A 24,445-nucleotide genomic window follows, 5' to 3' on the forward strand; every position below is an offset into this window, starting at 1 on the left:
ATTCCCTGCTTGGAACATAATTAGACCTTGCTTTTGCCAACACGGTGCTTTAATCTGGTTCTGCTCTCCCTCTGACTGCTCCTTCACAATTTCATTCACTGGCTCCTCTTCCCCCTCTAATCCCCTAACAGTTGGTGTCCAGAAAGGTGGGTGTCTGCTCTGGCTCCTCTATTCTTCTTGTTACACACACACACATCTCTCTCTCTCCTATTATCTGTTTACATAACTTCATTCATTCATTCATTCAATCATATTTATTAAGTGCTTACTGTGTGCAGAGCACTGTAAGCGCCTGGGAAGTACAAGTTGGCAACACATAGAGACGGTCCCTACCCAACAACAGGCTCACAGTCTAGAAGGGGGAGACAGACAACAAAACAAAACTTGTGGACAGGTGTCAAATTATCAGAATAAATAGAAGTAAAGCTAGATGCACATCATTAATAAAATAGAATAGTAAACACATACAAGTAAAATAAATAGAGTAATAAATCTGTACAAACTTCAGCTACCAGTTCTATATGGATGACTCCTAAATCTACCTTTCTAGCTCCAGTCTCTCTCCAGGTATTTAATCTCACATTCCCCTTGTCTCCAGAACATCTCCTCTTGGATGTCTGGCGCCCCACACTTAATATGTCTACAACTCAATTTCTCATCTTCCCCCACTAAACCTATGCCTCCTCCTATCTCTGATCTTTACCCAAAAGACCACTAACCTCCTTGTCCTAGAAATCCACAGTGTCGGTGCCATTCTCAACTCCTTATTGTCTCACCTTTTACATTCGATCAACTCCCAAATCCTGCTACTTCTCCCTCCACACTATTTCCCGGATCTGCCCCTTCCTCCCCACCCAAAACAGCCACCGCTTTTGTTCAAAGCTGTGGTCACGCTGTAATCAGAATACCGACAGCAGCCTTCTCACTGGGGTCCCAGTGTCCAGGCTCTCCTGCTTTCAGAAGGGTAAACATGCCTGGGTCATCTCAAAACATTTCTTGACACGTCTTTTCACATCTCGATGCCTCCACATAAGCCAAAAACTCCTCAGCCTGTGCTCTAAGGCTCTCCATTAGCTTGCAACACCGCATTTAGCGTCTCTGTTCACCTGCTCCTCCCTAGCTCTCACTCATCAATGCTCCCAAGCTCACCTTCTAATAATAACAATCACAATCATGATAATAATGGTATTTGGTAAGCACTTATGAAGTGTCAAGCACTGTTCTGAGTGCTAGGGTAGATACAAGGTAATCGGGCCAGACACACATGTCTGGCATGAGACATTCTGTCTCACATGAGGCTCACAGTCTAAGTAGGAGGGAGAACAGGTATTGAATCCCCATTTTGTGCAGTTGAGGAAGCTGAGGCACAGAGAAGTGAGGTGACTTGCCCTAAGTCACACAGCAGATAAGTGGCAGAGCTGGAACTAGAACCCAGAATCTCTGACTTCCAGTTCTTTCCTCTAGGATACACTGCTTTTAACTGTACCTTACCCTAGATGACTCAGTCCAAGATCTACACTCCTCCCATTCAATCAATCATTTGTATTTAGCATTTACTGTATGCGGACCACAGTAGCACAAGCTTGGGATAATATGATATAACAATATTAACAGACACATTCCTTGCCCACAGCAAGCTTACGATCTAGAGGACAAGCTCACAAGTGATCGTTTTCACCTTCCCTCCCTCTCCTGCCTTTGACTCTTTGATCATTGTTTCCCTCCTTCCCCGATGCTTGGAAATAATTTAAGTCAGTTGATCTCTCTTATTAGATTATAAGGCCCTAGAGGACAGCGACCATGTCTTACTTCTGCCCATAACAGGCACTCAATAAATAAATCCTACTGATGACAGTCATGTTGAAAGAAGACATAGGATTTGAGATCGTGAGGATTAAATGAAAAGTGAAGAACTTTCAGATGAAGAACTTTATCAGACCAAGCAAGAAAGTCTACAACTTTTCCTGAAACTCTTTCATCCAGACAGCATTGTCATGGCTATTTGCATGCCCAGCATACCCTTCCTTACTACATTTTCATATAATCAGAGAACTGAGATTTCAAAGAACCCTCCAGTTCAAAGTCCAAAGACCGGGATGCTTGTTAAAAATTCAGTCACCAGAATGAATGAAAGCTAGAGCAGCACAATGTGAAAATGTACTTCAATCATTCTCCCCATCCCCCACCCCAGTGCTCACCCAACAAGGTAATCAAATCTCTAGATAATCTCCCAACTCATTTCACTTATTAATTCCCACTGAACTTGAGTTTGAAGGAGCTGGGAATCAGAATTCCTTTCCCCACTCAGTCTGTTGTCATTCTTCTTACTGCAGGACAAGTGAAAATCCAGCACACATCACTGCCACAGATCAACACTGGGTCTCTCAGCTGAGCCACTAATAGGAGTTCCCCTCCCTCCCCACTACCACCAAGGAGAAGACCCACCTCCGACAGTAGTGGAGGCTGGACAGCAGCCTACCTTCTCAGGATATGTAATGCTGGGAAGACTGGGTCTGGGCTAAGGAAAGCCCTGCCTGGAGCAGTGAGGAGTCTGAAGACTATTTTCTCCCAATGGTCATATGACTCCTCATTATGGTAATTTTTGCTGTGTTTACTCTGTCATTCTCTCATGTGTCTGGTGTGCACCACCCCCCGCCCCCACCTAGATTGTCAGTGTCTGCGTCATTATCCTCGTATTTCTCCCCTGTGCTTAGTATAGCACTTTTGGACACTGCAAGCACTTAATAAATGTCATTACTACTACTGCACAGAGGGATTTATTACACAAAGTTTTCATCAGACAAATAGACTTGAGTAATGAAACCAAGAAAACCACCTGCAAGAAAGTGTTTCTCACTTGTTCTCAAATTCCCCTTTCATAAAACTTACACTTAACATTTCTCTGAGGATTTAGTACAAGAATAAGAACTGAGAAGCAGCACGGCTCAGTGGAAAGAGCATGGGCTTGGGAGTCAGAGGTCATAGGTTCTAATCCCGGCTCCCCCGACATGTCTGTTGTGTGACCTTGGACAAATCACTTAACTTCTCTGAGCCTCAGTTACCTCATCTATAAAAAGGGGATTAAGACTGTGAGCCCCACGTGGGACAACCTGATCACCTTGTAACCTCCCCAGCACTTAGAACAGTGCTTCGTACATAGTAAGCGCTTAACAAATGCCATCATCATTATTACTGTTATTATTATTCATTCATTCATTCAATCATATTTATTGAGCGCTTACTGTGTGCAGAGCACTGTACTAAGCGCTTGGGAAGTACAAGTTGGCAACATATAGAGACGGTCCCTACCCAACAGTGGGCTCACAGTCTAGAAGGGGAAGACAGAGAACAAAACAAAGCATATTAACAAAATAAAATAAAGAGAATAAATATGTACAAATAAAATAAATGAATAGAGTAATAAATACATACAAACATATATACACATATACAGGTGCTGTAGGGAGGGGAAGGAGGTAAGGCGGGGGGATGGGAAGGGGGAGGAGGGGGAGAGGAAGGAGGGAGCTCAGTCTGGGAAGGCCTCCTGGAGGAGGTGAGCTCTCAGTAGGGCCTTGAAGGGAGGAAGAGAGCTAGCTTGGCGGATGTGGGGAGGGAGGGCATTCCAGGCCAGGGGGGATGACGTGGGCCAGGGGTCGACGGCGGGACAGGCGAGAACGAGGCACGGTGAGGAGATTAGCGGCAGAGGAGCGGAGGGTGCAGGCTGGGCTGTAGAAGGAGAGAAGGGAGGTGAGGTAGGACGAGGCAAGGTGATGGAAGGCCTTGTTATTATTATTATTATTATAATGGAAAGAGAAGGTGATTATGGAAAGAGAAGGCTATCAGTACAAGACCCTACTAAATTTTACTCAATGCGACAGAGTAGCAAACAGACCAGCCTGGTGTGTGGCGATCAGGAGAGGAGCTTGGGATACCAAGAGGAAGATTTGAAGTCAGTAGCGAGGGTTACAAATAAGGACTATTTTTAAATATACGGAGTGTGGAAAGGATTGGTGTTGACACATCATTCTATTCCATCATGCCAAGACATATAGATGTGATCTCAGTGTCAAACAGCGCCCCCTTTTTCCTCTCCTCCTCCCCATCCCCCCCGCCCTACCTCCTTCCCCTCCCCACAACACTTGTATATATTTGTACAGATTTATTACTCTATTTCATTTGTACATATTTCCTATTCTATTTATTTTGTTAATGATGTGCATATAGCTATAATTCTATTTGTTCTGATGATTTTGACACCTGTCTACATGTTTTGTTTTGTTGCCTGTCTCCCCCTTATACGCTGTGAGCCCGCTGTTGGGTAGGGACCGTCTCTATATGTTGCCGACCTGTATTTCCCAAGCACTTAGTGCAGTGCTCTGCACACAGTAAGCGATCAATAAATACGACTGAATGAATGAATGAATGAAAAGTAGTGTCATCTTTCAACACGAAGGACAGTTATATACACACTAAATTCAATGTGAATCACTTGGGAAAATAAAAACTTCACCCCCCCGGAAAATTCTTGAAAAAAAATTTTTAAATACATTTCTCCAAGTATAGTCAATGCACCCATAACAAAGTGTGCAGATACAATTTTTACTTCTGGACAGACAAAAGGTTGTCAATTATTTTTCCCAACTCTACCAGCTAGTAAGCTGACACTTGATATTGAGAAGCTAAAGTGTAAAGAATAATGCTACTAGACGAGATGTGGGAGGAAGAAGAGAAGAGGAGGAATTGTTAGAAAGGAGGAAGACGACTTGATCCTTGGCCTAGTGAACACACTATAATACAACTGATTTACTTATTTTGGGATAAACATCCAGTTTGGGGATTATTTCAGGCCCAAATATGTTCTCTTTCTCTCTGGTCCATCCACCAAACACTGGGTAGAGGTTGAAAGAGGAAGTGGTCAAAACTCCAATCAGTTTTTTTATTTGCAAGCAGTTCTAACTGAGAAGTTAGAAACGGAGGCCTGAGCCCAATATATAACTGAAGTTATTGGCTTATTTGTGGATTTCAATTATCCATATGATCATCTCTCTCTTCCCCATTAAACTGAGAATGAGCTGTATTTATGTTTCAGGTTTAATCAACTCCAATTTACTAGTCATAGGTACACCATTACCCTCTCATAAACAAGCATGTTATGGAATAAAATATGATTTTCTCCTAATATGATTAAATGACTGCTCAGATGAACTGCCTACTTTCAAATACTGATTTCTCTATCACTCAAACTAAGCAAGTCACAAATGCATGTAACCTCTAATTTTTCATTCAGTGGGCAAAGACTTGGCATGCAGCTCGTGGTGCTGCTCAAAAAAACAAGCTACTCATGTTTTTAAAATTGCTATTTGGGTTAAACTTACAATATTATTTATTTTATTCATTCGGTGGAAAAATCATTGGGTTCATCACCTAGTATTTTAGCGGTGATCAACATTTTCAAAAACCTACCGCAGCCTCACAAAAGGTGCTTGCTAGCATACACATCAGCCTTGTTATTTAAAGATCTTAAACTTATTCAAGCCAATTAAGTGAGTCCAAAGATGTGATTGTAAACAATCTATTCTATTGATTCACAAAACAGAGTCAGCATAAGAAGCAGCACTGCATAACTGGCCCATATGCTCTCCAATTACTATCTGGGCTAAATCACTGGCTTTCTTCCATGAGTGACAAGAAGGGTGGCAATTCCTTGTCCACAGCCATAACTGGTAATATCTAGTGAAGGTGTTGTAACCAAAAGCGTTTACTGGGCCGAATTCCCTCTGGGAGCCGTGGCTGATACACCTAGGTGGGCAATGTCACGGCTACAGCTTCAGTGACCCACGTTCCCATCCATTCCGGGCTCTCTCGCCCCCAGTGATCTATGAAGGTAGGGACGGAGGAAAGCCATGGTTGGGGCAAAGAAAAAGAAAGGCCTGGGTCAGCTGTGCTACTCTCTAGGATGGTTACTCCAAATCGGAAATGACACCGAGGTCATGAAATTGTCATGCCTCCCACAGTGGGCACTGCTAGGGTTAGCTTGCCGGCCTGAACAGCTGGGCACCACAATCTTCTGGGGGTGCCAGCCTAATCTAATGCCAATTTGGTAAAGATTTACCAAACCAATTGTACCAATTTACCACACAGCTTTGAGGCAATGTAAAAATTGACCCAAATAACTAATCCTTTGAGCAAGACACAGTCTTTATCACTGCTAACCCTCATCCAAATAACTCCCATTCTCATTTCATTTCGCCTCTCTTCTTCCCATTCTTCACGATAATTTCATATTTTCCTCTATACTCAGCCTTTAGTTTGCTTTATCTTTCCTTCAGGCAAATCAGTTCTTCTCTGCCCTGATTACGGTTTCATGAAGGCCATCTTTTGAAGGCTTTAATAAAAAAATTTCTGAAAAATAAAGGACATGCCTGAGCAAAAAAAGAGCATGTAAGAGAACAAATACTTACAGCCTTTTAAGATATAGAGCATATAGAATTTAGAACTGGGAAATAATACTGTCCTTCATTCATGGCTTCTCTCCTACCACCTGCCCACCAACTTCACGGTAAAGATTAGAATTGAAACTCAAGGATTAGAGTGCATATTGGACAGAGCTCCTGACCTGGATTTTTTTAATCTAGTGTGGGAAATACAGTGGACCCACTTAGGTATCCTTGAGAAATATAAACCTATACATACAAAAAATGGAAGTATAAACTCCAGACTAACAATCACAAGATCCAAATTAAATCCTCTCATTATTTGACTCATTCCATATCTGGTAGGTTTGAAAAGGACAGAATTAGTGTGGCCTAGTGGATAAAACATGGGCTTGGGAGCTGGAGGGCCTGGGTTCTAATCCTGTCCCCTCCACATGCCTGCCGTGTGACCGTGGGCAAGTGACTTAAATTCTTTGTGTGCCTTGGATTCCTCAATTGCAAAATAGGGATTCAATACCTGATCTCCCCCGTTGTTGGGTAAGGATTGATTCTATCTGTTGCCAAATTGTACTTTCCAAGCACTTAGTACAGTGCTCTGCACACAGTAAGTGCTCAATAAATACAATTGAATGAATGAGTGAATGAACCTAGACTGTAAGCCTCCTGTGAGACAGGGGGTGTATCTGACCTGATTAACTCCTATCCACACCAGCGCTTAGAACAGTGCTTGACACATAATAAGTGCTTAACGGGTACCATAAAAAAAAGATATCTTTTAATTCTACTGTGAATTCCCAAACATCAACTGTAGCACTCTGCATACAGTAGACAGTAATGAATTGTGAGGATGACCATGGTGGTGATTCCAAACATTAGTAGATGCCTTGCTATTCTCCGCTATAGTCTATTAATAAAAATAAATCCAATTAACACCAAGTTATATTTTCAAGAGGCTGCTGCAATTTTAAATTATCCATTATGAAAAATATGGATCACTGTGGAAGCCATCACCACATGGGCTGGTAATGTGACACAAATCCCAGGCTCATTATCCTCTCGGTGAAGGTGAAATGATCAAAATTGTTAGTTTTGACTTGCTGTGAAGGTAAAATGATCAAAGGTATTACGATTTACATGCAGTGATTATTATTAATTTACAACAAAGATATTTTCCCCATCACCTGATCCACTTACTTATTTATGAAATTTTAAGTATTCAAAAATAAGCACGACCTAGTCTCGAGGAAGAGTTCATGCAGTAACTTATCACTCAACAACAAAAGATACAAGGAGAATGAGCACTAAAATAAAAACACTGTGGTGAACCCACAACAAGCTGCCTTGTTAGTGATCCTGTGAACAACAAGGGAGAGACTTTGCAAAGGCACTGATGCGCCCTACCTGAGGCAGGTGATTGTGGGCCTTTGGAGGTGAACATGGAGGGAGGTGTGGCTTCCTCTCCCTGTTTTTCCCACTAACAAGTCTGGACCAATCAATGACTGCTGCATAGAGCCAAAGCTGTGATGCCTATGGCAGATAAAAGGCGTGCCTTTGAATTGCACTGAGGGGGCATGCTGAGAGCAGCACTTGGAAGCAGAAAGAAGCAGCACTGGCAGAAAGGGCTCCTTTGACCACGGACTGGTATTGGACCCTTGGGTGGTGGAGTGAGTCTGTGTATGTGTCACTCCCTTGCACGTTGGTAAGTAATCCTTTGGACCCTAACACAGGGGAGGAGGGGCAGAAATGGGAAAAATCCAGGTAACACGCAGCCAGGAGCTAGGGCACCCTCTCCTCCTGTGTCGTCCCCCCCACCCCCCCCCGCCGCCCTAGACTGGAAGCATGGAAGACCAAGCGAGTGGATTAGGGAGACCACGGGGAGGACTCCCAGAAACCTGGGAGTGCTCACGATGAGACTGTTGGCCCCAAGGTTCAGTTCTCGGTCCCCTTCTGTTCTCGATCTACACTCACTCTTTTGGTGACCTCATTCGCTCCCACGGCTTCAACTATCATCTCTACGCTGATGACACCCAAATCTACATCTCTGCCCCTGCTCTCTCCCCCTCCCTCCAGGCTCGCATCTCCTCCTGCCTTCAGGACATCTCCATCTGGATGTCTGCCCGCCACCTAAAACTCAACATGTCCAAGACTGAACTCCTTGCCTTCCCTCCCAAACCCTGCCCTCTCCCTGACTTTCCCATCACTGTGGACGGCACTACCATCCTTCCCGTCTCACAAGCCCGCAACCTTGGTGTCATCCTCGACTCCGCTCTCTCATTCACCCCTCACATCCAAGCCGTCACCAAAACCTGCCGGTCTCAGCTCCGCAACATTGCCAAGATCCGCCCTTTCCTCTCCATCCAAACCGCTACCCTGATCGTTCAAGTTCTCATCCTATCCCGTCTGGACTACTGCATCAGCCTCCTCTCTGATCTCCCATCCTTGTGTCTCTCCCCACTTCAATCCATACTTCACGCCGCTGCCCGGATTGTCTTTGTCCAGAAACGCTCTGGGCATGTTACTCCCCTCCTTAAAAATCTCCAGTGGCTACCAATCAATCTGCACAGCAGGCAGAAACTCCTCACCCTCGGCTTCAAGGCTCTCCATCACCTTGCCCCCTACCTCACCTCCCTTCTCTCCTTCTACAGCCCAGCCCACACCCTCCGCTCCTCTGCCACTAATCTCCTCACCGTGCCTCGTTCTCGCCTGTCCCGCCGTCGACCCCCAGTCCACATCATCCCCCTGGCCTGGACTGCCCTCCCTCTGCACATCCGCCAAACTGGCTCTCTTCCTCCCTTCAAGGCCCTACTGAGAGCTCACCTCCTCCAGGAGGCCTTCCCAGACTGAGCCCCCTCCTTCCTCTCCTCCTCGTCCCCCTCTCCATCCCCCCATTCTTACCTCCTTCCCTTCCCCACAGCACCTGTATAAATGTATATATGTTTATACATATTTATTACTCTATTTATTTATTTTACTTCTACCTATCTATTCTATTTATTTTATTTTGTTAATATGCTTGGTTTTGTTCTCTGTCTCCCCATTCTACACTGTGAGCCCACTGTTGGGTAGGGACTGTATATGTTGCCAACTTGTACTTCCCAAGCGCTTAGTACAGTGCTCTGCACACAGTAAGTGCTCAATAAATACGATTGATTGATTGATTGAATCAAAGCCCGAGAATAGTTTTCCCAAGGTTCCAGACATGAAATATATTGGCTTATATCTGTACTAATGACTACCAAGTTTGAGTTGCAGGCACCCAATCAGTCTGTACGAACCAGGCCTCTTGCACCGAAACTGCTGCCACCCCGATGAAGAAAGGTCTCCTGATGATGACCTCAAGACATCTCTGTTCGGTTTAAGTACTGAAGGAATTCTAGACTGTGAGCCCGTTGTTGGGTAGGGACCATCTCTATATGTTGCCGACTTGTACTTCCCAAGCGCTTAGTACAGTGCTCTGCACATAGTAAGCGCTCAATAAATACGATTAAATGAATGAATGAATGAATGGTGTAAATGTGTTGAGATTGGCTGCACTTGCTCATCTATGTAAAAGTGTATACTGAACAAGAGTAGCTAAATGAACTGGCCAGGGTGGTTCAAGTGGTTTCAGAGTGTGTACTGTGCATGGTGAAATTCCTAAAGAGATAGCTAGGTAGCTCCACCTTTTAGGAATTATCATTTCAGAAGGGAAAAAGGGAAATTGTTTGGGGGAAGGCACCTCCCTCAAGCAAATGAAAACTCCCCTTACTGTGAAATGTGGATCTCCTGATTGGAACCATTAGCTAGGGTGCAAAAATATAAAAGAATTAATTAGGTTGAGAGAATCGCAACTACTCTTTCAACCTAATCTAATTTAAACAAAAGCTCTATAAATGGGTTAGGAACTGTCACCTTTACTGCTGGCCAGGTAACGAACAGTTTGAAGAAAAAACCTTGCTTTGAGAGATCCACCATGGAGTTACCAATCTGTGGTGAAGAAAAGAATGTGCCTCTATGCCAATTCATTCAAAAAGTAGTTAATTTTACAAAAATATGGTCTTACTGAATGATGTTGCTGGGTACTTAATCTGTGGCTGAGATTCTAACTCCCTAGATTTTAGCCCAGCAGGATGCATTGGCTTGAAGACAGGGCCAACCTCTCAGCTGCTTCACAGAACACCTGTCTTGAGTCCAAGCCATAAAAAGGAAAGAATGTGTTGCCACCAGAAGACCTGGTCCCAAGAGGATGTGGGCACCAGTGTCTGGGTGGAGATGACCATGAACTATTAAAAAAAAAAAAGTGTTATAATTGATGGGTTTATGCTCAGTGACAACTGCGGGTATTGGAAATTTGTGAATCTGATAGATTCTCACATGCTGTTATTTTGTGGGTATGCAAGGACTCTCCTTAGATCCCTCCTTTTGCCCTCCTATTGGTCTTGCTGTTGCTCAGCCAAATGGGAGAGCCAGAGGAAAAGGAGAAAATCCTATCTTCCATTGTTATTATACTACTAGTGTAAAAAAATCCCTAGTGAAGGGATTGATTATGATATTGATCACCACATGTGATAACATTTTTCCCTCATCTTTGAAGATTGTGTTGTATAGTTGTTGGGTTTACCGATGTAGCAAAGTCCCTATGGAAGGAACAGAGGGTGATATTGATCACTAGTCACATGTGATATGGTTTCTATAGTTGCTGGGTTATTGTATTACCATTTTGGGACAATTCCTATTGAAGGGACTGGTGATATTGATCACCACTCATTAATGTACCTTAATGTAAATTCCCCCATTAACTGTACCCCTGGATGGGTGTAAATGAATGAATGTTGTTGATCGACAGGATTAAGGGGTGGGATGTGGCAAGCCCACAACAAGCTGCCGTGTTAGTGACTGTTTGTGATCCTGCAAACAACAATGAGGGAGAGATTTTGCAAAGGCACTGATGCGCTCTACTTGAGGCAGGTGATTACGGGCTTGTGGGGATGGAGCACGGAGGGAGGTGGGGCCTTCTCTCCCTGTTTTAATCAGTAACAGGCCTGGACCAATCAATGACTGCCACGTAGAGCCACAGCTGCCATGTCTACAGCAAATAAAAGGCACTTGTTTTGAATGGTATTGAAGGGGCACCTGGAGGCAGCATGCAGAGGAACAGAAGCATGCAGGGGAGCAAGAACGAAGCACTCAGAGCAGCAGAAGGCAGTAGCACTTGGAAGTGGAAAGAAGAAGCATTGGCAGAAAGGGCTCCTTTGACCACAGACTGGTAATGGACCCTTGGGTGGTGGAGTGAGTGAGTGTGTGTATGTCACTCCCTTCCACATTGTTAAAACTAAGTAAACAACTTTCCACTGTAACCTTGGTGATCAGAAGTGTGGTTTGACTTTTACTACGTGTCACTGAGGCTCCCCCAGTCCAGGAAGGTCCTGGTTGGTACGAACAGGTGGGGGGCTCGTGACACACAGTAGGTGGCCTAGTGGTAAGAGCAAGGAATTGGGAGTCAGCCACCTGCATTCTAATCCCAGCTTTGCCACCTTCCTGCTGTGTGACCTGGGGGAAGTCACTTAACTTCTTCATGCTTCAGTTCCCTCGTTTTTTTATTGGTTTTTTTTTTTTTAAAAAAGGGATAAAATACCTCTACCATATCCTGGCCTGTATGGAACAGGGACTGTACCCAACCAATCTACCCCAGCCCTCAGCATAGTGCTTGACACATAGTAAGCATTTAATAATAATTTCAAAGGGCTCAGGAGAAAGCAAGTTCTGGCAATGTGAATAAAGCTGGGGGAGGAAGTGACTAAAATCAATCAATGGTATTTACTGAGCACTTTCTGTGTGCACAGCACTGAACTAAGTCCTTGGGGGCAAACAATACATCCATGTGGGGCTTCCACAGACTTCTGACATTGAGGAGTTCTGATGGACAAGATCAGGGACTGACTCTCTCAGCCCACTTACATGAATAGAGTTTAGTGATTTCACATCTAAGTCTCCCCAAGCACTGTGAAGGGTAGCCACATCCTTTAATCCTACAATCATATAAAAAAATCGCCACCCTCAAAGTATGGGAAGAAGCATCACACCACAGCTGACTTGAACACCAAAGAGGCATCTACAATGGCCCCGTTACCCACCACACACTTAAAAATCACCTCTTAAAACCGTCACTTCAAAATATCAATGTTAATTTGAATTACACAATCGTGGAGAGCTCTAAAAACCCCCAACATCTAGAGTTTTTAGCAAATATTTACACAAACCAAGATTATTAAATGAATTCTTCACATATTTTATACACAAAATGTTTAGTGTTTCACAACACAATGTAAACAGCAGTGTCCATTTGAAAGAAGAAAAAATCAGTTTTCATAGAACACATGCATGTACAGGAACGTGATCTAAAAGAGGATCTTTTCATAAACACTTGTGTCCAGTGAGCTTGTTGTGGACAGGGAACATGTCTACCAACTCTGTTATAGTGTACTCTTCCAAGAGCTTAGACAGTTAAGCACCTATTAAATACGACTGATTGATTAATAGTGGCAGCTAGGTCGCTGCATACCTATCAACTCAAATTCTGCTTATTGCTTTATGTGCACACCAGCCCACAAATGGCTAATTTGGCTTTATGCGCACAAAAGAGGAAGTCATACTAAAACCTACCCACAGGATTTCTTAAGAGAATCAAATGACTACTTCATTGATATTCACTATTGGTTAAGTAGAATGGTTCCCAAGAATTATGAGAACCACTTTCCCAATGTTCCATGAATCAGGTGCAAAACCACATCTGAAAATTCCCTTAAGGTACCTGTCTGATGCACGACAAAATGGCTCTGCCTGGGACACATTTCAACAAAAAATTATGGAAGAGTCTGTGCTTGTCTTTGCAGTCCAAGGGACAGGGCTAGGTTTTGTTTTGTTTTTGGGGGGTAGAGGAGAAACAAAAAAGCAGAGAAGGAAGAAATAACAATAAGCATAAAATAAAAATAAAAGCTCATGTGAGAAGCAGCATGGCCTAGAAGCAGCGGGATGTAGTGGATAGAGCACGGGCCTGGGAGCCAGAAGGTCATGGGGACTAATTCTGACTCTTCCACTTGTCTGCTGTGTGACCTTGGGCAAGCCACTTCTCTTCTCTGGGCCTCAGTTACCTCATGTGTAAAATGGGGCTTGAGACTGTACACCCCATGCAGGACAGGGACTGTGTCCAGTCCAATTTGCTTGTATCCACCCCAGCCCCCAGCGCTTAGTACAGTGCCCCACATATAGTAAGCGCTTAATGCCATAATTATTATTAGTGGATAGAGCATGGGTCTGGGAGTCTAATGCTTAGAACACTGCCCAGCGCTTAGAACAGTGCTTGGCACATAGTAAGTGCTTAACAAATGCAAAAAAAAAAAAATTATGGCTCTGCTATTTGTCTGCTGCGTGAACTAGGGCAAATCACTCAGTGCCTCAGTTACTTCCTCTGTAAAATGGGGATTAAGACTATGAACCACATGTGGGACTGGGACTGTGTCCAATCCATTCATTCATTCAATTGCATTTATTGAGCGCTTACTGTGTGCAGAGCACTGTACTAAGCGCTTGGGAAGTACAAGTCGGCAACATATAGAGACGGTCACTACCCAACAACAGGCTCACAGTCTAGAAGGGGGAGACAGACAACAAAACAAAACATGTGGACAGGTGTCAAGTCATCAGAACAAATAGAATTAAAGCTAAATGCACAATAAATGTGATGAATAAAGGGAGCAAGTCACGGTGACACAGAAGGGAGTGGGAGAAGAGGAAAGGAGGGCCTCTTGGAGGAGATAGGCCTTCGATAAGGCTTTGAAGTGGGGGAGAGGAATTGTCTGTCGGATACAAGGAGGGGAGGGCGTTCCAGGCCAGAGGCAGGATGTGGGAGAGAGGTCGGCAGCGATATAATGTATATATATATATTATATATAATTATGTATAACTCCAGAGAGAGGGCAGATGTGGTGGGCTGCTTTGGTGGGATTCTGCATGACCTCTTTCTTCCCCCTCACCCCCCACCACAATCAACTGTCCACCTGAAAAGACACACCAATATTAGGTAGCCCTGCTTTCTGATCGGCTCTCATATAATCTGGGCTACTGCTAGACTCGGAATGGAATAGAAGGAAGACGTCATCCGGTGCTGAAAAACATCATCCTTCGAGAGCCGATCCAAGATCCTGAATGAGTGATGCAATTTACATCGACATCAAACCACTCGAGGCTTCCAACTGGATTCTCAGCAACTGAGACGGTCGTAGTGATTTCTTTTTTATTTATTTATTTTTTTGGTTTGGTCGACTGAGGCCAGCAAGCAGACCAAAGCTGAACGTGGCATAACCCAACAGGCTATTTTTAAACAGCTTTTGTCTACCAACTTGCTTGTATCCACTCCAGCGCTTAGTACACTGCCTGGCACACAGTCAGTGCTTAACAAATATCACACTTTACATAAATGTAACTAGGCATTTTCCCATCCAGGCCAAGTTTCACTCACAATTTTCCCGCACTCTATAATAATAATAATAATGATAATAATGATGGCATTTATTAAGCACTTACTATGTGCAAAGCACTGTTCTAAGTGCTAGGATTTGTTAAGCGCTTACTATGTGCCAAGCACTGTTCTAAGCGCTGGGGTAGATACAAAGTAATTAGGTTGCCCCACATGGGGCTCGCAGTCTTAATCCCCACTTTACAGATGAGGTAACAGGCACAGACAGGTTAAGTGACTTGCCCAAGGTCACATAGCTGACAAGCAGCAGAGGCGGGATTAGAACCCATGACCTCCGACTCCCAAGCCCATGCCCTATCCACTAGTCTCCTCACAATCGGACTTCGGGAAAAATGCACAATGTCACACTCCTCTCTTTCCCTACAATGCAAGGGGGCTGCAATTCTGTCCCACCATTTCCACTGAGGACTGAAGGTTCCGTGGTCTCGGCCTGAACAGTGAGGGAGCTCCCCATTCCCTTGTCCATGTCGTTGGTTAGAACCGCACAGCTCTTTATGCTGCCAATATTATTACTTCATAGTGGAACAATCTCATGATGCAACTCAGTGGATGTCTCACAAAAGGGAAGCGGTATATGAACGCTTTTGGCTTCCTAGACAATTACTGAGTTCTAGATGACCAAAAGCATATGGATGACTTGGGATCAAGAGTGTGGGATACTAATATGGGCCTAATTGACAGATACTGATTCATTAGCTTTTCTTCTTCACACTGAACTCACATGTGATGAAAAACTATATTTCAAACTAATCTGGAACAAGAACACCTAAATCTAGTTTTATATAAAGAGGAGCTGAAATATAAAAACCATTCTTCTCTCCCCTTTCCAGCTTAATCACTGTAATCCCTGCTGTCCAAGATGAATATAAATGTATTAAACCTTTTGCCTTTCTCTCCTGTGATTTTTTTTGCATCAAACTTCAATCAGAAATTATCCTGGTAATCAGCCTGGCGCATTTACTACAACTACAACATCTATGTGATTGGAGGCACATCCTTTTTTTGACGGTATTTGTTAAGTACTTACTATGTGCCAGGCACTGTTCTGAGCACTGGGATAGATACAAGATAATCTCAGGTTCATTCATTCATTCAATCGTATTTATTGAGAACTTACTGTATGCAGAGCACTGTACTCAACGCTCGGGAAGTACAAGTCGGCAATATATAGAGACGGTCCCTACCCAACAATGGGCTCACAGTCTAGAAGGGGGAGACAGACAACAAAACAAAACAGGTAGACAGGTGTCAAAACTGTCAGAATAAATAGAATTATGGCTATATGCACATCATTAACAAAATAAATAGAATAGTAAATATGTACAAGTAAAATAGAGTAATAAATCTGTACAAATATATACAAGTGCTGTGGGGAGGGGAAGGAGGTAAGGCGGGGGAATGGGGAGGAGGAGAGAAAAAAGGGGGCTCAGCCTGGGAAGGCCTCCTGGAGGAGGTGAGCTCTCAGTAGGGCCTTGAAGGGAGGAAGAGAGCTAGTTTGGCGGATGTGTGGAGGGAGGGCATTCCAGGCCAGGGGGATGACGTGGGCCGGGGATCGACGGCGGGACAGGCGAGAATGAGGCACGGTGAGGAGGTTAGCGGCAGAGGAGCGGAGGGTGTGGGCTGGACTGGAGAAGGAGAGAAGGGAGGAGAGGTAGGAGGGGGTGAGGTGATGGAGAGGTTGGACACAGTCCATGTCCCACATGGGGCTCACAGTCTTAATCCTCATTTTATAGATGAGGTAATTGAGGCACAGAGAAGTGAAGTGACTCGCCTAAGGTCACACAGCAAAGTGGCAGAGTCAGGATTAGAACCCAGGCCCTTCTGACTCCCTGGCCCACGCTCTATCCAATAAGCCATTGTAACTTCACATCCTTAGCTGAAATGCTATTTTCATTGGGAAGCTTCACTACCTCATCGTTTAAAAAATCGGTAGTAATCCCAAAAGTTTTAAGGCTTTTGAAAATTTCCATTTTCATATTTACTTCCAATGTTTTCAGATAGTTGCCAGTACTGATGCCAAAATAAAGCACCTAAAATACACCACAGCAGGAAATGTGCGCCATAACTCCATTGTTAAAAATGGGAAAAATCATTAATAGTTCTCGCACAATGTTAGGAAATTGAAGCAGAGAGCATTTAGAAGTGACTGACCCAAGGTCACGAGCAACCTAAGCACAGAACACAGATATATGCATGCGCGTACACACACACACATACACACACGCACGCTGAGTTACCCAATGGCTCAAATCAAACATTTGAAGAGTGAACATCAAGCAGCCAGGCAAACTTCATGATGCCAACATGAACACAAAACATAACAAACATGTTTAACTTGAAGAAATGCAGACTAATAAAACATTTCTGTACCTCAATGAAAAGAAATTATTTGTTGCGCAGACCCTATCAAAACTGTGGTCTATACTTTTGGGCTGCAGATAACCTGCATGCTAACTTCTTTTCAGGTAAACCAGAAGGGCCAAGAAATTAGTACAAATCTAAGAATTAAGAAGGGTATTGCTCTTCCCTTTCTGAAATGTAAATTAATAAACACGCCTTCAAGTACTGTACATTTGCTTTACGTGAATTTAGATTTTTGACATCTTTGTACAGGGAGCTTCTAGACAAGGTGGCAGAAGCAGTGAGACGCGGTGTGACCTAGTGGATAGAGCACCGGCCTGGGCGTCAGAAAGACCTAGGTTCCAATCCCAGATCTGCCATTTGTCTGTTGTGTGACCTTGGTCAAGTCCATTAACTTCTCTGTGTCTCAAATTTGTAAAATGGGGATTAAGACTGCAAACTGGTGTCCAACCTGACTAGCTTGTATCTCTCCCAGCGCTTAGAACAGTGTCTGACACACGGTAAGCGCTTAATACGACTGAATGAATGAATGAAATAGCTTCACTATTATTAGAGGTGGGCAGTAAGGACAAACTATTAAACTGCACTGGATCTCATTTCTTTCAACTGTAGGAAAGTACTGGAGGTTAACAATGGAGCTTGGGTGCTGTCCTCTCCTACAGGCTTCCTTTCATTAACAAGCAGAGAAATTTTTAACTGTGACAGGGGTGACGGATTAAAAAAACAGAAGTCAGCAGTAGTTAAAGCTAGTCTGGACAATTAAATTCATTTAGTAAGGCCAGAATCCAAACTAGTCACATAGTGTAGGAATGTCCAAGACACTTAGGACAGGCCCAGACTTTTATCAATTTGAAGACCAATGCAGTGACTGACGCCCATCCAATGGCATACATGTACACTGTAGCTAGAATTTAAGTTTTCATTTAAATCTCCAATTAAGGTGTAACAAGCATTCACGTTTTCTTCCCAACCATTTTAAGGGTTGAGATGCCGCTTGCTTACACAATTCCCAAGTGGCTTAGAAAGAGAAAGGCTAGCTTGTCTAAAGGGCAAGTAATGTTTTGTTACAAGCACATTCACCAGTTATGCCTTCAACAGGTGGGAGAAATTACAGTGAAAAACCTAACTGTAATCAAGGCTAATTCCAGAAAACTGAACAAAATTGGATTTGGATCTCTCAAGACACGTGCAACACACCCAATTTTGTTCCGTTATAAAGTATACGAACTGTTTTCCAGTTATCTGAACTAGTCTCAGTTCAGATAATAATCTACCTGTGACTAAGTCATTTAAAGTAGAGAAAAATCCAACTCAAATTGCCAACTTGTACTTCCCAAGCGCTTAGTACAGTGCTCTGCACACAGTAAGCACTCAATAAATACGATTGAATGAATGAGCTCAAAAGCAGGGAGAATAAGAATATGCTTTTTATCTTTAAAAAAATATGTACATTTTTAGGCAGGAACAGGGTCTTCTCTAGGTTCTAGTAAATGCCCTGGTACAGCGCCATGCATACATGGAACTGATGGAAATGCTTAAATGATTGAGACTTAATGGTGGTCAAAAGTAGGTTCCTGGAACCTTCTGAGAAAGGCTTTGTTTTTGGTTGTTGTTTTTTTTGGTAACTGGGCCTTAGTACTGCATTCTCTCTCCCTGTTCATAAACAAAGGTGCTAATATGCAGTAAAATGACAAAAAGGCAAGTGGCAAGGTACAAATTGAATACTCTTAAGTTGACTGTAGACCTTCACAGTTGGAAGGGACTATAAAGGACTCCAAAAATATACTTTTATATTCATACTCAGGGTTCCACAAATACATCCCCTGGCTGCCGGCTTATTGCTATGTGTAATTAACCAACATAGGAGTTAGTGGCAGAGAGGTATTGAGAAAACATCAAACTCAAAGCAAAACAATAAGCCAAAGAGAAGAGATATTGAGAAAACATCAAACTCAAAACAAAAACATAAGCCAAAGAGATGAGAGAGCTAAAAAGCATCTAACAAGTGATCATTTTGTTTGACTAGTTTATATGATCTACCTTTTAGGATATTCTTTGATCATCTCTCTAAACTAGTCAAACTGATGTTTACTCTTCAAAAGTTTGAAACAGAACTCTGTGAATTGTAAATGGCCAGGTTTTAAACTCTCATCATCTGCAGCTTCTAATCTTCTCTAACATATCACAACAAAGGATAACGCCAGGCTCCACTGACCCAGAACTGCTCCTACTGTTTGTACTATGCACGTCATTTACCTCTTCCTTTAGCGCAGGTCAGAGAGCAGTGCACCATCATGGCACAACTAATTTACTACATATACAACGACACGTTAATTATATCTTTTTCACTAAATCTGAAAGTTTTTAACCACCTTACAATCCAAAGAAGGAAACTGAATGCAGCCTCAGCACAAATTCATTCCATTCAGGGTAATTGCATATTAGGGCACTTTTAGGGAAAAGAATTCAAATCTTTGATTAGGAGTATTTATATATACCTAGAGAATTAAAGAATAGTAAAGAAGGCAGAGATTAAAAAAAAAAAAGGTGAGGCTGGCTGCCAATTCAACATCCAAACCGGACTAACAACTGCTTTTTCCTGTTGCAACATCACCAACAAGTCCTATGTCTCCTCACCTCCTCTTTCTCTACTAAATAACGATCCTAACTCTTAAAATCAATTTATTCTTTTACCGTTTACTTCAACTTGCATCCGCACAACTGCCCCGACAGCACCGCATGCCAAAAATTCAACAAGTGGCTAGATGAAAGGTCCAAAACAGTGAGGTGAAAGAAAAGGAAGGAAAGAATCAAGAGCTGTGGTGTCCAAAATACATGCCAGCCCATAAAATATTACGGGCCCTGTCTACTTCTACAATTATACTGAGAAGCAGCATGGCATAGTGGATAGAGCACAGGCCTGGGAGTCAAAAGGTCACAGGTTCTAATCCTGGCTCCGCCACTTGTCTGCTGTCTGACCTTGGGCAAGTCACAACTTCACTGTGCCTCAGTTGCCTCATCTGTAAAATGGGGATTAAGACTGTGAGCCCCACACGGGACAACTTGATTACCTTGTACCTACCCCAGTGCTTGGCACATAGTAAGTGCTTAAAACCATATTATTATTATCAATTGTATCAAAACAGATCAACTCTTGCTATCATATAATGTGGAGCTACTTTTACACATAAGTTCACATATCTATACATACCCATATATACATACACACACACAAACGTACATGTATATACACACACATACTTGCACATAAGTATTTTTACATATGACTGCGTAAATGTAGATCCACATTTTATAACAGCAAGTGTTGATTTGTAGTTACAAATCGGTCATTTTAATAGCCAAATTGGCACAAATACCACCAACTGTTCCTCTCTCGATGATTTTTGTAAAGTGTCCTGAAAGACAGGCCAGAACTTTCTTCTAGGCATTTAAATCCCAGGACTACAAAGTCAAATACCAGGTCAGAAGGCGATGATAGGTCTAAATTCAGTGTGGAATTGAGGAGCTTGCACTTCATTCCCACACCTAAATGTGTTTAAATGCTTCAAAAGCTGGACAGACCGCTTCTTTCTGTAGGGGGGCTGGACTGTTCCTAATCTGTAACACGGTACAATGAATGCTGTTTAGGAGGGAGAAGGATGCACATGATATAGTCCATTTCACAAAGGTACGCTGAGTAGCGTACGGGTACTCTCCGGTGAGCTGTAGTATTTTTGAAACTGCATCTCCAAATTCATTAGGAGTTTTTTTTCTTCCAAATGCATCCATGTGACTGCCCCTTTGTGGGCGGGGGGGGGGGGGGCTTTCCTCGGCTGAAAGGTAAGGTACCTCTCCCCCAGGTATCCTTTTCTTTTATCATCTGTATCTGTCGAGCGCTTACCACGTGCCAGGCACCGACCCTGGCGGTGGGGTCGATCTGGGAACTCACCTTCTTTGCTGAGCCGCATTGCTTCGCGATTTTTCCCAACCTCCTTGAAACTTTCTTCCAATTCGGTTCCCGGTCCAATCCCTGCGAGAAACGGGAGAGACGGGTCAAGCGGCCGGGAGTGGCCGCCGCATCCACCTTCCCAGACCCGCTGACCAGGCTGACACCAGGAAGGGCAGGTGGCAGGGGAATGAAGGTGCTGGGAGACTCAACGGGAAGGGGCGGACCTTCTAGAAGGGGGGGCGGTGGGGAGGGAAGTAGGATGGAGTTCTCACCTTCATTCCCATGAAGTTTTGCAGCCTCTACCCAGTGGTTCCAGGGCTGTCCGATCATCGCTTCGGGACTGGGCAGAGACCGACGCTCTCCGAAAGTCGCCATTGCTTCTACGGAGATGGAAGTGCTGCTGGTGGCGGCCGTGGTGGTGGTGGTGGTAGTGGTGATGATGGTGGTGGTGGTGGTGGTGGCGATGCTGCTGCTGCTGCGGTTACCGCCGCTACTCCCTCCCGGCCGGATTCGCTGCCTCGGCTGCCTGGTGGCCGCCGCCGCCGCCACCGCTCTACCCGCCGCAGCCGTTGCCGCTCGAAGCGGCTCTTCTCTGACGTCATCCGCGGGCCTCTCCGACATTCTTTCCGCTGTTACAGCGTTAAGGAAAAAAAAAAAAACGGGGGGGGGGGGGGGGGGGGGAGAAAGAAAGCAAAGAAAGAATCGCGGAGCTGGTTAAGGAGGCGCCGGAAAATTCGGGAGGCGTGCGCGGGCCGGGATCAGGTGGGGTCCGCTGACAGCTGCCTCCCAGGCCGTGCGGTCGATTAGCCGCCCGCTCGGCACACTTACCCCTTATCCGACCCCTCCTCTCCCATCCCCGATCGTCCTCCCTCCCGGGCCGGGGGCGACAGAAGCGGGGCGATCGGGGGGGGGGGGGGGGCGCAAAGTCCAGATTGGCCCAACCCCCACCCCGCCTTGGCTTTCGGTTTCGGATCAACTTTAGGGGACGGTGCCCGGCCCCGCCCTCCTCTCCGCCCGGCCCGCGCCGCTTCCAGGAGGCGCTTCCCTTTGACCCGGCATCCGGATCAAGTGTCTTGGCCTACAGTGTCCCCCCCCCCCCCCCAAGTCTTTTAAATCCGGAATCGCGGATGGGGGGGGGGACGACGACGGCAAATTGCCCCCCCCCCCCCGCTCTCTCCTGAAGCCCACCCTACCCGTCGCGCCGTCGCCACCTCCGCCGCGCTCATCCCGTGCCCGGGCTTCCCCGTCCGCTAGGAGAAAAATCGGTCGCGCCGCCCGGCGCCCTTAAGCGGAGGCGCCTCCCGCCGCCTCCTCCTCCTCCTCCCGCCTCCTCCCCCGCCGAAGTTTTCACGTCAAGCCCCGGGAGAGGTCGGCGAAGTAGGAAACACTAGGGCCAGATCTCTTCTCCTCCCCCGCCCGTCACTGACGAGGGTCACCCGCACGCGTGTCACGGCCCTTTAAAGTCAGCGCTTCCCGAGGGAAGGGGGACGGGGGAGAAAGAGGGGGGCAAAGGGAGGAGAAAGGACGCGCGCGCGGGGGTGTGTGTGTGTGTGTGCTTATTTTTCTCTTCCTTTTCCGGGATTCCTCCTCACAGCTGTCAAAAACCATGAATGGAAAAGTCGTGCCAGCTCGCGGTCTTGGAGTTAGCGGGAGTGGAAAGAGGGGAAAAAAAAAAGGTTGTAAATACTACGTATGCATGTGCAAATTTTGCTCGGCATGGGTAGAAAATAGACGGGACAGACCGACTACCCCGCCGCCCAAGAGAAGATTGGGACCAAAATACAGAGAATAGCGTCCAAAGAGATTTCTCCCACGCTAAGACCAAAACATGGAGAATGCCGTCCACAAAGATTTCTCCCGTGCTATTACCAAAATCTAAAAGTTGGGTTTAAACCGTATCCTGCATCGCGGCATCGGGTACTGGAGTGCCGTGGTATGTATCTTCAGTTGTCCCACAAAGGGGCAACTGGTCAGCACAGGAGGGGTTGCCAATTAAAATCAAACAATAAATTTAAAAAAACAAAGCAATTAGGCTCTCTGCTCCTTCTGGAAACATAAAGGGTGATTTGATTACTTGGGAGATCATTTATTCATTTAATCGCATTTATTGAGCTCTTACTGTGTACTAAGCGCTTGGAAAGTACAATTCAGCAACAAATAGAGACAATCCCTGCCCAACAACGGGCTATTCAAATAAATATGTAAAAGTATTTACATAGTATAAAAGCATAGTACTCACTAGCCCAGTGAGTCAGGATCTGGGTTTTCACTCATTCATTCATTCACTCAACCGTATTTATTGAGCGCTTACTGTGTGCAGAGCACTGTACTAAGCGCTTGGGAAGTACAAGTTGGCAACATATAGAGACGGTCCCTACCCAACAGCAGGCTCACAGTCTAGAAGGGGGAAACAGACAACAAAACAAAACATATTAACAAAATAAAATAAATAGAATAAATATGTACAAGTAAAATAGAGTAATAAATATGTACAAGCATATATAGGTGCTGTGGAGAGGGTAAGGAGGTAAGGCAGGGGAGATGGGGAAGGGGGGAGAGGAAGAACAGGGCTCAGTCTGGGAAGGCCTCCTGGAGGAGGTGAGCTTTCAGTAGGGCTTTGAAGGGAGAAAGAGAGCTAGCTTGGCGGATGTGTGGACGGAGGGCATTCCGCGCCAGGGGGAGGACGTGGGCCGGGGGTCGAAGGTGGGACAGGTGAGAACGAGGCACAGTGAGGAGGTTAGCGGCAGAGGAGCGGAGGGTGCGGGCTGGGCTGGAGAAGGAAAGAAGGGAGGTGAGGTAGGAGGGGGCGAGGTGACGGGCAGCCTTGAAGCCGAGAGTGAGGAGTTTTTGCCTGATGCGTAGGTTGATTGGTAGCCACTGGAGATTTTTGAGGAGGGGAGTAACATGCCCAGAGCGTTTCTGCACAAAGATGATCCGGGCAGCAGCATGAAGTATAGATTTAAGTGGGGAGAGACAGGAGAATGGGAGATCAGAGAGAAGGCTGATGCAGTAATCCAATCGGGATAGGATGAGAGATTGAACCAGCAGGGTAGCAGTTTGGATGGAGAGGAAAGAGCAGATCTTGGCTCTGTTGTGGAGGTGAGACCGGCAGGTTTTGGTGACGGATTGGATGTGAGGGGTGAACGGGTGCGCAGAGTCGAAGATGACACCAAGGTTGTGGGCAAC

The 24,445-nt window shown here is 45.0% G+C and overlaps 1 protein-coding gene across 1 annotated transcript in view; it reads right to left on the reverse strand.

Annotated features, from left to right (window-relative positions):
• The window catches only part of ATXN7 (ataxin 7), a 123,157-nt gene that overhangs the window by 89,795 nt on the left and 8,917 nt on the right, over positions 1–24,445 (reverse strand). Inside the window, 3 exon segments of the mRNA XM_038740426.1 lie at positions 21,260–21,340; positions 21,532–21,669; positions 21,672–21,888. Coding sequence (XP_038596354.1) covers positions 21,260–21,340; positions 21,532–21,669; positions 21,672–21,861 — 409 coding nt within the window. The 5' untranslated portion in view covers positions 21,862–21,888.

This window comes from Tachyglossus aculeatus, chromosome X1 (genome assembly GCF_015852505.1).
Source record: "Tachyglossus aculeatus isolate mTacAcu1 chromosome X1, mTacAcu1.pri, whole genome shotgun sequence".
In the NCBI taxonomy this organism is placed as follows: domain Eukaryota; kingdom Metazoa; phylum Chordata; class Mammalia; order Monotremata; family Tachyglossidae; genus Tachyglossus; species Tachyglossus aculeatus.